Raw genomic sequence first — 14504 nt, 5'->3', positions numbered from 1 at the left:
ATGCTGAAAAGGAAAATGATGAGAACATAAATGTTTTTCTGTTTTTCTAATCTGCTTTAGGAGATCCATAAACCTTTTTCATAAATCCAGCTAAGTCCTTGTGTGCAAGCTTTTTATATAGCAAAAGGAAAGCGTAATTTAAAAAAATTAATCTCATAAAACTTATCGGAGTAATTAAGCATTGATGTCTAGTGTCTAAAATTCCTTTAAAGTTGTGTTTTCAAAATGACTAAATTTCAGGTTTAATATTTATTTCAAAAATGCAAAAATATTTTTTTGGCAGGAATTTTGCTGTTAAGACTAATATATATTGGACACACACACAAAAGAGACTGTGCAGGCCTGGGTAGTGCATAAGAGGCAAATGATACCAGCAGACAGGAAAAGAGCAGCTGTGCACCATTCTTGGACACAAAGTCCTCAAGAGTCACGAGGTTAGCACAGGATCTTTTTTTTTTATGCTTGGTTTTGCTGACTACAGCCACTTAGTCAACTATAATAATCAGAATAAAAGTCCTCTCCTAAAGTTAGATTAGTTTTATGCTACTCTATGGCAAGGAAAAGTAAGTCAAATCTCTCAGAATTTTATCTAGAAGAAAATAAAGATCAGATATATGAAAATGCCCTTGCTGAGATCCAGTCCTTTGAGCTGCCTCTTGGAACCACCTTAAGGTATGCTTCTTTTTAATAGTATTATACTCTTTTTGATGGATTTGTTCCATTCTATAGTTGTTCTTTCAGTCAGCACAATATATTAGAAACTTTGTTTTCCTGACCCTGAAGCCTACCAGAAAGTTGAGCTTATTTTCAATGTGATTGGCCCTAAGTGACAAACTACAAACCAAGGTCACCTACTCTGCTCTTTCTTTTCACCTGGACAAACTGATCTGTTTCTGATGGCTGGCTGCAGATTTGTGAAAAAAGAAAGTGTTCTTAAAAATGAAAACAAGGTGAAATTTTCTTTTTTGCGTAACAGTGTTTTAAGTTTAAAGTTTACAGCTACATTTTTAAAGAATTTAAAATTTTAAAGAATTTAAATTTTTAATAAATGAAACTTCTGTTTAATCACCAAAGACAGAACTACTTAAGGTTTTACTGCTGATATTTCTAAATAGCTGAAGATTTAAATTTTTTTAAATTGTAGCTTATGGAAACTGTTTAATGGTAAAAGTGCAACTGAAGAAATTCCTCTGCATATTTCTCCTTAAAAAAGTAATATATATAAGATTGCAATGTAATTTGTCTAGGTATATCATCAGTATTTGTAGAAGAGTTTTAAAAATAGCCTGCCTGGCACTGTAGGCGTCAGGTTGCAGTAACGATCAGGCTAAAAAAAGAAAATTAAATATACCCTGAAAAATGTGTCAATCTATAACTTCAGTATTTTGGTGATGGGGAAAAAAAAAGGAATGTGGGAAAACTGTTACAGCATTTGAGTAATTTCTTGAAGGAAATACAAGTGGTAGGATTTTTCCCTCTTTTTAATTATGCACTTTGTAAGCACTTGTCTACATTCAGAATAGTCCTTGTTGATTTAGTAGGTGAATCAACAATCTGAATCAACACTGAATATGATATAGGCACAAGCATAGACAAGATGTGCACTGTCTTCGGTGCCATTTATTAACTCGTGTACAGGTGTAGTTGCACCAGGGCAGGAGAGATGATGGGCTTGATAACAGTAACTGGAAGGATGCCAAATGTAACTGTAGACCTTGATGCATTCACATTTGTCAAATGCTGTCAGTTCCTTACTGGAAAATGTAGCTACACATCACCCTGATTTTACATATCTGGCCTATTTCTTCACAAGAACTTCCCACTTGTGTGCAGATCATTTTGCCCAGAAAGCAGGTGCATCCTGTCTCCTGAGCATGCAAAAACCAAGAATTAATTAATCCCTGGCCACAGGCCACAAAGTGTAAAATTTGAATAGAAAATAGGTTATTCCTCCTTCGTTGACACAAGACGCTTTGCTGTACAAAGCATTAGGAAACACGATGTCAGTTTCTAGTCAAACACAGCAAGCCACTGCATATAAAGGTGCAAAACTTTTTTGTTTTGTCTTGGTTTTGTTCTATTTTTACCCCGATCTCCAAGTTTCTATCACGTAAAGAATGGAAGGAATGAAGACTGACATAACGTGAATGCAGAAACCCCCGCAGAGCTCAGGGCTCGGTGCCTTCCTCCCTGCCGGGACGGGCACAGCCCGCATGTGCGGGAGCGGTCGAATCAAAACAAACCAAATAATAATAATAATAAACAAGTCCCCACCATGAACTAGCCACAAGACCAAACCAGAACTAGCTCAGTGGAAAAGGTCGTGTTGAACCCTATAAGCCTTCAAGGCGTCTCTGCAGCGCGGTGCGGCGGGCGGGTAGCCGGTCCGTGCGGGACAGGGGCCGCACTTTGCGCGTCCCTCGCTTGTCACAGAGCCCCGAGCGGGCCGCAGTGGCTGAGGCCGGGCAGGCGCAGCTGCCCGCGGTCTCTGCCGGACACCAGCGCTCAGAGATGCCACGGGGACGGAGAGGCTTTGCCGCACTCCCCCGGCCTAGCCCTGCCGTGACAAGGGCAGCAGAGCACCGCCGAGCCGGTGCAAACCCGAAGAGCGCGGCTCGGCGCCACCTGCGCCTCGTCACCTGCCCCTGCCCCTGCCCCCTGCCCGCCGCCCCGCTGCCCGTGCGCACCGGCAAACCCTCCCCGGCTGCTGCCGCCGGCCCCCGCCGGGCTCCGCCGCCGCTCCTCCCTCGGCGTCTCCCGCAGCGGCGCGGCCGCCGGGTCCCTCCCATCCAAGATGGCGGAGAGTCTCCCCGAGCATGATCGGATCCTGCAGGAGATCGAGAGCACCGACACGGCCTGCGTGGGACCCACCCTGAGGTGCGGGGCGCGGGGGCCGCGGCGCCGCCGGCGGGTGAGGCTCCCACGCCCTGCCCGCTCGCCGGCCCGGGGAGCCGCGGCGCGGCCCGGCCGCGCTTTCTGACAGCCGCTCCCCGGGGACGGCGCGGGGCCGCCGCAGCGCCGCCGGCGGGAGCGGCCGCGCCGGATGCGGAGGGGACGCGCAGCCCCCGGTGCCGCTCCGTGGGGGCCCGACCGCCGCCCCCCGTCCCGGGCGCTGCGGGGCGGAGGGAAGGGGCCGGTGCGGCGGGCAGGGAGCGGGGCTGTCAAGCCGTGCCGCCGCTCTGACAGGGAAGGGGGACCGAGCGGAGACGGCGGCCGTGGCCCGGCTCCGGCTGGCCGCTCCCTGGCATTGTCTACCGGGGCGGTAGCTGGGCACGGCCCGGCTCCGGCGGGGCTGGAGTGCGGCCTCGGGACGGCGCGGCCCTGGCCCGGCGCGGATGGCCGGGCTTGGGGCGCCCGCCGTGACCCAGTGCCGGGCTTTGCTGCCCGCACTTGGGCACGAACGAGTCAGCTTCGGGGTGTGCCGGTACCCCCGGCTCTGTGCTGAGAACGGGGCCGAAACCGAATCATGGGTGGCTGTTGTATGGCTCCACTGTGCAACCTCTAATGATGCGGTCTGATACCTGCTACCCTGGTCAGTTTCCTTGGAAATGTGACGGTGTTTAGAAGATTTCTGGTATGCCATGACTGCAGTGGTTTGGTTTTCTCTCTTTTTCTTCCAATTCCACATACTGCCAAATGGCTTAGCCTGCATTTTGAAAAAAAGGTTTTGCATAACCTTTCCTGTTAGAGGCAAATGTGGAAGTACATTTCACTTAGAGCTGGGGAGATAAGGGCAGGGCCTGTGGAAAGTGAATTGGGTTATAGAGAAACACAGGGGAAAGGGGATCTACATCATGGAGCTTTGCTGGTGCTTCCCCAACTAAAGATGTCTGAAAGAAGTAAAAAAAAGCATAGGCACTAGCCAGACTGGGGAGAGAGCACTGTGAATTTGAATGTTATCTCTTTGAAAAGATACAGTGAGCCTGTGTGCAGAAAACTGGAAAAGGCAGTTTGTGTGGCAGCGTGCTGCAGAGCAATGAGCATGGTGCTGCTGGCTTTTCCTGCAGTGGGAATGGTGCCTGCTGGAGAGTGGACCCGGCTGGGAAAGGATGAACATGGGCTACATGAGTGAGAATTCCATCTGGAGAACTGGTGGAAGAGAAGTTTCTGTTGCATGCCAAATGGGTAATTTCGCACATCACAGCAGTTGATTTTGAGGTTAGCTAGTGTGTCTATAGTGGATCCTCTAAAGCTGTGTGGGAGGTGGCAGTCTGGGCATTTGTGTGAGGCTGGGGCTAATCAATCCTCTGAGAGCCCCCATGGGGAGTGTGGTGGGCTTGTGTAGACATCACACGGGGACCGCTTGCTGGCTCAGTCTGGCCTTGGAGGTCAGCTTGGAGCCAACTGCACTCTCATCTCCCCTCATGTTCCTTAAGTACAGCTGCTTTTGGAAATACGGTGTGGAGATACTGAAGCTGAGCATCACAAGGAGCCTCACCTGTGAGGGTCTGTGGGCTTAGGCTGAGAGAAAGTAGCTGGGATGCTTTCAGACTTGAGCTGTCCCTGGAGGCAGTTTCACCATGTTTCACCTAACAAGCCCGGGCAGGTTGAAGCTGATGCCTGCAAAAAACCACAACAAAATGTTAAATATAATTGCAGTTTCGCCACCATCTTCAGTATAGAGCTTATATCAGAGTAACCTGTAGAAAGGACAGAGTATTAGGCTACACAGCAGAAGAAGGCATCCACAGGTGTGGGTGGGGAAGGGACCATGTGAATCTCTTATCCATATTAAGCATTTAAAAGATGCTGATGTTTTTTTATAAATACTAAAATTTAATTTCTTATTTTTTCGCATGTTTCTGTTCTATCGCTGATTTTCCAGTAAGGGAATTTTGCATTGCTGACTTTCAGGATTTTTAGGGAAAAAGTGGATGTTGGTCTGATTTAACCTCTAGTGTTCAATTACAAATAAAGGTATTAGGTGAAAGAGTGGTTACACCTGGCTGACTGTTTTGAAAGAAGTCCAGCCAACACCACAGAAATATGCTTCTACTTCCTGAGAACAGCAGTATTTAAGATCAAAACTTGAGCTGTCTGCTCAGCTGTGTTACAATTTGTGAATTGCTATGTGAAACTGAAAAGTCTGAAATCCCACATCAAATTACAAGATCTATTTCAATGAAAGAAGCATGAACGTAAAATGGAGCATTATTTTCTGCATCAGAACTAGGTTTTACTTGCTAAACAGTATGAATCAAAGAAATGAGTAATTCTACGTGCAGTTGCATAAGGCTACAACATGAAGTGATCCATTGATTTCTAGTCACAGAAGCTATTGAAGCCAGTTCTCTCACGTAATGACTGAGATTACATTAATTTCATTATGTGAAATGGAATATTTTTTTAATCTCTGGGTTGTAATGCTAGGAGAATATTTACAGCATTGCCACATCAAATAAAGTACCAACATATCTACTTAAATAGCAGAACAAAAGAAGGACTTGAGGTGAGTGGTCGGATAAGTAGCATGAGGTAATATTAAATGCTGAAGATTGTAGGATATGCAAGATCTGACTTATTCTTAATTGTTAATATCAAGATATTAATGTCTTCGTAGTGCATCCATGCTTCATGAAGGAAGTGTACATTTTTCTTGTGGGCCATATTTAGATTCCATGGAAACACATTTTTGCTCCTTTTTTTCTTCAGTGTTTTGCTTGCTGGTTGGGTATAGCTGTCCCTGCCATGGTGCTGTTTCCTACCCTGCTATAGAAGTGGCAGCACTTGTTCTTATGATATAAGAAATAATAACATTTATTGATATATAATGGTTTCGTGTGTAATTTACAGGTAAGGAACAACATACAGACTGATCCTGCAGATGATTTTCTACTGCTGAGATCTACCCATAAAGAGGAATGTGAAATGCAGGTGCTTTATAGGAGTAATCGGCATACAGCTAGTGCAGTTGGGATTATTTACTATTTAGGAGAATAAGCTCCTAAAGACTGCTCTGCATCTCAAGAAATGAAGAGATTGTATTGAATTAAATTAATTTCCTTTTTAGATTTTAACTGGATTAATTTATTGATTTAAATTTGCTGCTATTTTACTTGCATCTCTAAATTCAGTAACACATGCTGAATCATTATAAGCGAGACCTAAGCCAACATGCCTTTCATTAAATAGGAAGACTGTGTCTATAGCAAGCCAGGATTTTTTTTTTCATCAGACTCTGTGAAGCTTTTATCAGCATCTTTTTTACTTTAATAGCTAACAAAATGAGATTAATGACAAAACTTGTTAGAGGCTCATCACTCTCACCTTTTTATAGAACATGTTAATATTGTATAATTCATGTTGCATGCATACTTTTGAGCTTCTCTCAGGGAGAACTATCTCATTTCTAATCTTTGAAAGGATGTGGAAGAATACAAAGAAAGAAAGGTAATTTCCATAATCCTCTCAACAACCACAACAGAAAAATCAGAAACTTAATAACAAAAAATGTAAGGCCCTTGCTGAACTCTGTGTTTAGCGCTTCTTGAATAGTCATTTGGACTTGCTGTGGTAGCTAGTAAGACAAATTATCTTTAGAAGAAAATAATTGACCTTATATGATGGTTAGTTTATAGTTGGTTGAAAAAGGTCAAAGTGGAACTTGACAGAGTAGAAGTTGTTCTGCCAGTGCCCTGTCTACTATAGATATGAGTTTCTTTGAGTGTGTGGTAATGTGTAGTATTTCAAAGCTTTTTTTTCTAAAAAAGATTAATTACCTCTTAAACTCGAGCTTGGCAAAATATTTCATAAGCAAAATATTTCATGGAAGACTTTCTCTGAACACTTCATCTTGTGAGCTTTGCGTCACTAAGTCTTCAGTGTTCTGTGATTCCCGTACATACACAGCCTGTCAGGGGAGTACCTCCAGGCCCACAATCCGTTGACTGAACAAAAATACAAAAGACTAATTAAATATAAAAACTGTGGGGGATTTGATAATGGAAGTTCTGTTGCTAAGGTGAAGTTGATAAGGAGGTGCTGTGTCTATTGATGTATCTATTTATAAGCAGAATGTACCCTGTAGCTTTAACTGACAATCACAACTTGGAAAGTGCTCCTTAAAAGTCAATGTAAAAATGCTTTCAATTCAATTCTCTCTTTCTGAAATCTGTCATCACAAAGCTGTTGCTTGGTAGATGTTAGTGCATCTTCTAGGTTGCTTTAAGTTGTGCTGGCCATGAAACTTCTTTGCAGAGTTCTTAGAGAGCCTCATGTGAAGACATTTTGCTGTCCTGTTGTCTCTGGTTGAAGAAATCACACCCACTAGCACCTTTCAGTTGATGTGTTTCTGTCTGATGCTGCAGCATGCTGCAGTCACCTTCCACTGATCAGGGACTGCATTGCACTGATAAAAGCAGCACTGAGCTGAGACTGCAAAGCCCACCTAGCTGCTCATTCACTCCCTCACCTGCAGCATGGGGGAGAGAATCAGAAGGGTAGAAGCTGGGAAACTTGTGGGCTGGGGTAGAAACAGTTTGATAGGGGAAGCAAAGGCTGCACACACAAGCCAAGCAAGGACTGAATTCACTGCATCCCATGGGGAGACAGCTGTTCAGTCATGTCCATGACAGCAGGACCCTGTCACAAGTAGTGGTTACTCTGGAACACAGAATGAACTAGGTTGGAAAAGACCTTTGATATCATTGAGTCCAACCTATGATCTAACACCTCCTCATTAACTAAACCATAGCACTAAGTGCCACATCCAGTCTTTTTTTTGAACACATGCAGGGGCAATAATTCCACTCCTTTCTGGACAGACAATTCCAGTGCCCAGTCACTCTTTCAGTGAAGAATTTTTTCCTGATCTCTAATGTAAACTTCTCCTGGCACAGCTCTGTCCTCTCATTCTGTCAGCTGCTGCCTGGAGAAAGAGACAAACCCCCACCTGACTACACTCACCTTTCAGGAAGTTGTAGAGAGTGACAAGGTCACCTCTGAATCTCTTTTCTCCAGGCTAAACACCCCCAGCTCTCTCAGTCATTCCTCACAGGGCTTGTGCTCCAAGCCCCTCACCAGCCTCATTGCACTTCTCTGGATGCACTCGAGCATCTCAACATCCCCCCAAACTGAGGGGCCAGAACTGGACACAGCACTCGAGGTGTGCCCTCACCAGTGCTGAGAACAGGGGAAGGATGACCTCCCTTCTCCTGCTGGCCACGCTGTTCCTGGTACAGGCCAGGATGGCCTTGGCCTTCTTGGCCACTAGGGCACACTGCTGGCTCATGTCCAGTTGGCTGTCGACCAGTACCCCCAGGTCCCTTTGTGCCTGGGCATTGTCCAGCCACTCTGTTCCCAGCCTGTAGTGCTGCAGGGGGCTGTTGTGGCAAAAGGTCATCACTCCAAATGTCTCCTCCCTTCCTCCTTTTCCCCACTTTGTGTACTGAGCATGATGGCATCTGCTCTGGAATAGCCCTTTGGTCAGTTGGGGTCACCTGTCCTGGCTGTGTCTCCCCCCAGCCTCCTGGCCAGGGTGGCAGCACGAAAAGGCCTTGGCTCTGTGTGAGCCCTGCTCAGCAATGACAGCAACATCTCTGTTATCAGCCCTGAGTGCAGCACAAATCCAAAACAGCCCCATACCAGCCATGTGAAGAAAATTAACTCAACTCCAGCCTAAACCAGCACATATATTTATATATCAGTTTATTATAATAGCTAATTTCTGTTTTGTAACTGGATTGTTGTGGAGTAAGGAGAATGACCAGGTTGCTGTGAACCAGTGTATCCTAAAAAAATAGAGGATTGCTTGTAGTGTCAGTCGCAAATTTTGTTATTTAGTGTAGGATTTGATGGTATTCCAAGTACTTAAGTTGAAAGACAACAGTCAGATAAAGCAACTGTCTGTGTGATGTGTATTGCTATGAATTATATAGAGTGTCCATTATATAGAGTCAAAAGGGCATACAAAGAGTGTGTGCTGCAAACTGATTAATCTGGCATACAGCAGCAGAACTGCAGTTCTGATTTTTCTATAGCCTAGTCATATTTGCCATGGGTAGCAAAAGTATTTTATAAGGAATCGCATTGCTGCAAGTTTCAACGTATTACTTTTCAAGTTTTTATAAAGCCTGATGAAACTATTCACAGGTAATCATATCTGCACTGCTTTTTTTATTTGTTGTTTTGAAAAAATCTTTAGGTTCAATGCTGATTAAATTTGTCCTGAAATATGTGTCTGCAAATCAGGTTATCTTGATCTTTTAACATTTCACACATCAGCTTCTGACTCAGTTCTTGCAGTGATTTCCAAATGGGCAACTGCCAAGTGAAGCTTTAACCTAGCTAGTAACCTGTGTGAATTGTTCTGAAACAGCTCTCTCCAATTTCACAGGCATTATCAAAGAGCTTGGAATTGTCCTAGTCTTTAGGGAACAAATTTTAAAATAAATTAAAGCTTTTAAAATAGGGGAATCATGTGATACATCATCATCAGAATAGTGTACTTAATAGATGTTTCATGCACTTTGTGTCACTGTTTAATTTAAATTCAGACTTCTTTTCATATGACCGGCTTATGCTTGTGCACTCTTACATCAGTTAAATTCAGAGAAGCCAGTTCTTATTCCTGTCATCTCTTCATTGACTTGTTCATCAAGTTGATTTTATTAAGTGTCTGGTGACCCAGATTTTGGACCTGCCATGTGCATAGGAAGTGCATAATTTGACATTCTTCACAAATGCCAGTCACACTGGTGCTTACTTCTTTGTAGATTTTTTTTTGGAAGCCAACAGCACAGCCTGTGCTCCAGCTTTATTTGTGTGTGGCTGAACCAGTGATATCTACCTGAGGAGCCCTAGCATAATTCAGTTAAATATAAATCTGGTTTTAATTGGTAAGTGCTGGTGTATTTGCAGGCTTTGTCATGTTGCATTTTATGTATTATACTACTAAAATGAGCTCATTCAAATTGAAGAGGATTAATATGTCTTAAATAATGTGCTTTTAAGATAATGCCAGAAAAGGATTTGCAAATAGGGAACTATTTTTATGGGTTGTAGTAAACTATTAAGTACTAACTCATTCAGAAATACAGTGCTAGCTTTGCATCAGCATCAGATAATCACATGAGATTTTATCTTTCTGAAAGACTTGTGGTGGCTAGTTGTAAGATCTAGGTGTGGCTAGTCTTTCTGCCTATTTTCTGGTCATGTTTGAAACCCCAAACCTAATCCCTGTCAGCACAGAGCTTGGTATAACAAAACAGTTCAATTTGAGGTTCAGCTCGATGAAGTATTTTCAACAATGCTTCTCTTCCTCATCTTGTACATGTCCAGTACAGAGCTATCTGTACTCCTGAAAAACTGGGTCCTTCCTGTGCAGGAAGGGGTTAATGATCTCTCCTGGAGCCTGGCTGAAGCCCTTCCGTACCTCAACCTTTGCCAGCAATAGCAAACTAGTAGAGAACTTAATCACTGACAGAGGTATTAAGAAGGAAGGAAACAGATTTTAGAGTGCATCAGCCTTGATGGAAAGATGTGGGATTGGACAGAGAAGACCTAAAAGACGCTGGGGATTTTTTTTTTTAATATAGCATGAGAAAAGTGTTCAATTCTAATACTGTGAGTGGGATTTTCACTGTGTCTCAGGGAAAGGAATTTGCTTGCAAAATTGCAGTGAGTGTAACTTGCAATTCTCCTGTGAATCAGAGTTATACAAAATTAATAAAGCATATACTGTCATATATGTACCTGGGGGATACTTTTGAGACATTTCAGCTTCAAAAGGAAGTGTTTAACCTATCAAAGTTTTGGGACTTTCTCAGTTTGCACACTTCTTTAGGCATAGAATGGCTTTGAAGGATTTTTACCCTGTTTTGTTCATAGAAACAATGTTTTCTTACAAGTTTTGTTTTCAGTTAATTTCAATGTAAAAGTAAAACAGCAGATACTGTTTTATATTGTATATTTGTTCTGGTATGTTTCATAAACTTAGGAAGCTGCAAAGAAATTAACAGATTTTCTTAGTTTGTTCATCAAGCAGGTAGAGAACTGGAGTTAGTTGCATCAACACTCTTAATGGCTTCCTAACTGAGAGGAACACTGGGTTTCAGTTCAGCTTCTGAATTGAAAACAGACTTTTTTTAGAAGTCATGTTTTACTTTCTTCAGTGATCCTGGGAGATATGCAAAGAATATACAGCACAGACTGTTTTACATTAATTAAATACATGATGATTTATATGTATAGGCTATGTGAGCTCATAGAATTTACAAAAATGAATAATACAAAATCATTGTAAAAGACATGCTTTGGTTATATGTCTGCAGAGGAGTGTGATGCAGGAAAGGATTGTTCGGTTTGATCTGGATTGAATAGAATACATTATTAATCCAATTGGTTTTGAAACTTTAATTACTAGGTATTTTATTTTATCTGGAACTTCTTAAATGTCTGAAATCATGTATTTACATCTGTGTAATGTTGATATTCAAAGCCTATTGAAATAAGTAACTTACACATTTCTGACATTAAATATTCTGTTCTGTTTCATATGTCTTGTGAAGAGACAGATGAGGTTGTTGAAATTTGAAATTTATTTTCTTCCAAAATATTGGTGTGTATTTATCTAGAATATTATGTCTCAAGTGCTCTAGATAAAGTTGACAGATTAGCTAGAGGTTGTAATGGAGGCCTAGTTATTTCTTGTACACGTGTAATAGAAATCTCATCAAATTTTTAAAAAGAACTTAAAAGCTCACAATTTGGTTTACAGATTAATCCATTGCTCCTAAAATATAACAATTTATGTAACAACAGTCTCTGGAAATATTAAAGGAAGATAAAAATACTGCTATATAGACTTCAGTTTCCTACTTTATATTCTATGAAATAACGTAGGTTCCAACTCCATCCACTTGTATCCATTTAGGAATATGAAACAGATGGCCAAACTTGGCGCTTCGTTCCCTGGCGATAGCCAGTACCAAAGCGAGCGAAACTGCTGTTTCCTCTGCTGCCTTTTTATCTACTATTACAACACAAAATTAGGAAAAAAGTGGTAGTGCAGCACTTGTTTTTCAGTTTCTTACTTCATACATCGGTAAGTCGCACAAAGGCTCAGCAGGAAGAGGCATCTCCTTGGTCAGCAGTGTAAAAACAGGAAGGAGGAAGTCTATTGCAAATCTGGGTGTACTGATTATCAGTTGGTGTTCGCTGCAGAGGATGTCCATTAACAGCCATCAGCGTGAGCCATTGCTTATCCAGCATGAACAATGAATGCTCTAATGCTGCTACTACAGAATAAGGACCCTGCTTATAGGAAGTAATGTTAACTAACAAACTGTACTCAGCCCTTTCCTGCTCATAGAAACAGGATACTATTAGTGAGAACAATTGACAGAAATTGCACATCCAGGAAAACCAGGCAAGCAAAGCATAGCAGCTAAACTAAGATTAATAAAATCTTTTCTCTGAATAGGCCGTAGCTGAGTTTTGTGTTGTTCTGGCATGTAATGTGAGCTTTTAAATAGAGTGGTGAGATGTTATTATGAATAAGAATGGCAGAACTGGAACATGGGTGGCATCTGGCATTGAAAGGCTGCTTAGGTTTTAAGAAATGTGCTTATTACCATAACTGCAATTGAATTACAGGAAACACCTGGACATTATTTTATAAAGCTTTTTAGGGTGTATGCAGCCACCTATATGAAATTACTCCATGGAAAAATCCTTACGAAGTTTGCAGCTTGTGTAAACAGAAAATATCTTTGTATATTGTAGGACAAAGGAAGTTTTTGCAGTGTTTCCTGTGAAATTGCAGCTCAAATGGAGTGTGTGATACTCTATCATGGTTAGGGATGCCATGGTTATAGTCACAGTGTGACAGGGCTGTAGTAAGGTCAGAATCTTAATTTGCAATGCCAGTGTTTTCTGCTGCACTGATCCCACTAAACTCATTGTGCAAACTATTACTTTGTTTTAAATTTTTATTTAGTATAGCTTTGTTGTTGTTTCATTTTGGGATTTTATTTCAATGAAAGGAGAAATAGGGAGAGCATCTAGAGGGTTACTTCTTGCATTGTGTGTACAGGAACTAGTTGTGAGCCATTTCTAGCATCAGGACAAAATTGGCATTGGTAGCAAGATATGAATTCTAAAAACATTATTATCCATAAGCACAGTTTCCTCATTTGAGAGTTGATATATTTGCGTGTGTGTTTTGTTTAAAGTATTACTTTGAAAAATTGAATAAAAAGTGCATGATTGGGGGGACTTTTTTTTTCTGCCTTCATGTAATTGATCAAAGTAATCAGTAATTTTTTTCCCCCATGGTGCTTAATTTGAAGCTCTATAAATGAATCTTTTTCTCTTCCTTCCGTTGAAGGTCAGAAGTTGCATGGTCAAGACTTACATTCCATGTCAGACTTGTACAACTCTTGTACAGATACGTGTAATTCCTGTCATTGTCACAGCATTCGTGGAGCTGTGACTGATTGGCACTTACTGGGTGGTTATCAGTATCCTGAAAAGAATGTGTACATACAGTTTTTAATTGCTTCATATGTCTTGTGTAATCAGGAAATGAAAGACTTTGTGGCAATATAGGCAGGGGTGGGGAAATCTGCAATTCATCCTAGAAATGGGACAGAACAGGATGGGCTGGGGGGAGGTGTGAAAATGGTGAAAGGTGGCAAGTCATTAATAAGGAGTTTCTTTGTCCTGGTTTGGGGTTTTTTTCTGACATGTTTTTTGGCTATTTCAAAAGACATGATCTGTTTTAAAAGTCTCTGCTGCTGCTAGAACCTCCTATAAATAATTACTAGAATTGTTCTATCAAAAAGTTTACAGTAATGCTCCATAAGCTCAGATTTGTCTTTCCTGATTATGGATTGCCATTAAAAGTTCAATCATTACCCATTTGCAAGAACACACAAAAATATCCCAAAGCCTTTAAGAAATACAAATTTTTTTTTTTAAAACTCCAAAGGAATTTCTTAAATGTTACTTTTCTTTTATTTATTAGACTGCTCTAGTAATGATTTTTAAGTGAGAGAGTTATCACCAACCAGGAATTCATATTTTCTTCTGCATTACTATTTTCTTATGAAAGTATAGAGATTTTATTTTTAATAAAATAAATTCTTCAAGTTCATTTTTTTGGCCTGAAGCCTGAGTTTCTGAGCAATTCTTCTCCCCTTTGAAAAGTTACAGCTATTGCTATAGATATGAGACAAAATTACTTTAGTTCCCATTCTGATTATTCTTGATATCTATTTTTCTAAGCTAAAACAAGAAGACTACAGTAGAATTTGTACTTAGGTCTGGTTATTGTAATTTTCTGGTGTAGAGGCCATAGATGTGAAGCTAGACTGGAGATGAGGTGGGGAAAAAGCAAATATGGGGTATTTGCTAAACTTCCAAAATAGTCTATATGCACTTCCATTGTCTGCCCTTCCAGTAGTCCAGTCAATGTATTAAATTAATTTCTTTTTTTTGCTTCTAACTTTTTATTTCCCTCCTTGTGAAATTCTTGTCTTCTTTTACTCCCACCTACATTCAGG

At 41.4% G+C, this 14504-nt stretch overlaps 1 protein-coding gene across 7 annotated transcripts in view; it reads left to right on the top strand.

Annotated features, from left to right (window-relative positions):
• The first annotated feature begins 476 nt into the window (after positions 1–476).
• The window catches only part of EXOC6 (exocyst complex component 6), an 86188-nt gene continuing 72160 nt past the window's right edge, over positions 477–14504 (top strand). For 4 of the 7 annotated variants that reach the window (XM_072931123.1, XM_030276106.4, XM_072931122.1 and 1 more), the window contains exon 1: positions 477–672. In XM_072931123.1, coding sequence (XP_072787224.1) covers positions 551–672 — 122 coding nt within the window. In that variant the 5' untranslated portion in view covers positions 477–550. Of the gene's footprint in view, positions 673–2721; positions 2878–14504 lie in introns of those variants that run through there. The other 3 variants (XM_072931124.1, XM_072931125.1, XM_030276107.4) reach the window with 1 other exon arrangement.

Source organism: Taeniopygia guttata, chromosome 6, assembly GCF_048771995.1.
Source record: "Taeniopygia guttata chromosome 6, bTaeGut7.mat, whole genome shotgun sequence".
Taxonomy (NCBI): Eukaryota; Metazoa; Chordata; class Aves; order Passeriformes; family Estrildidae; genus Taeniopygia; species Taeniopygia guttata.
This window is presented reverse-complemented; position numbering and strand designations above follow the sequence as displayed.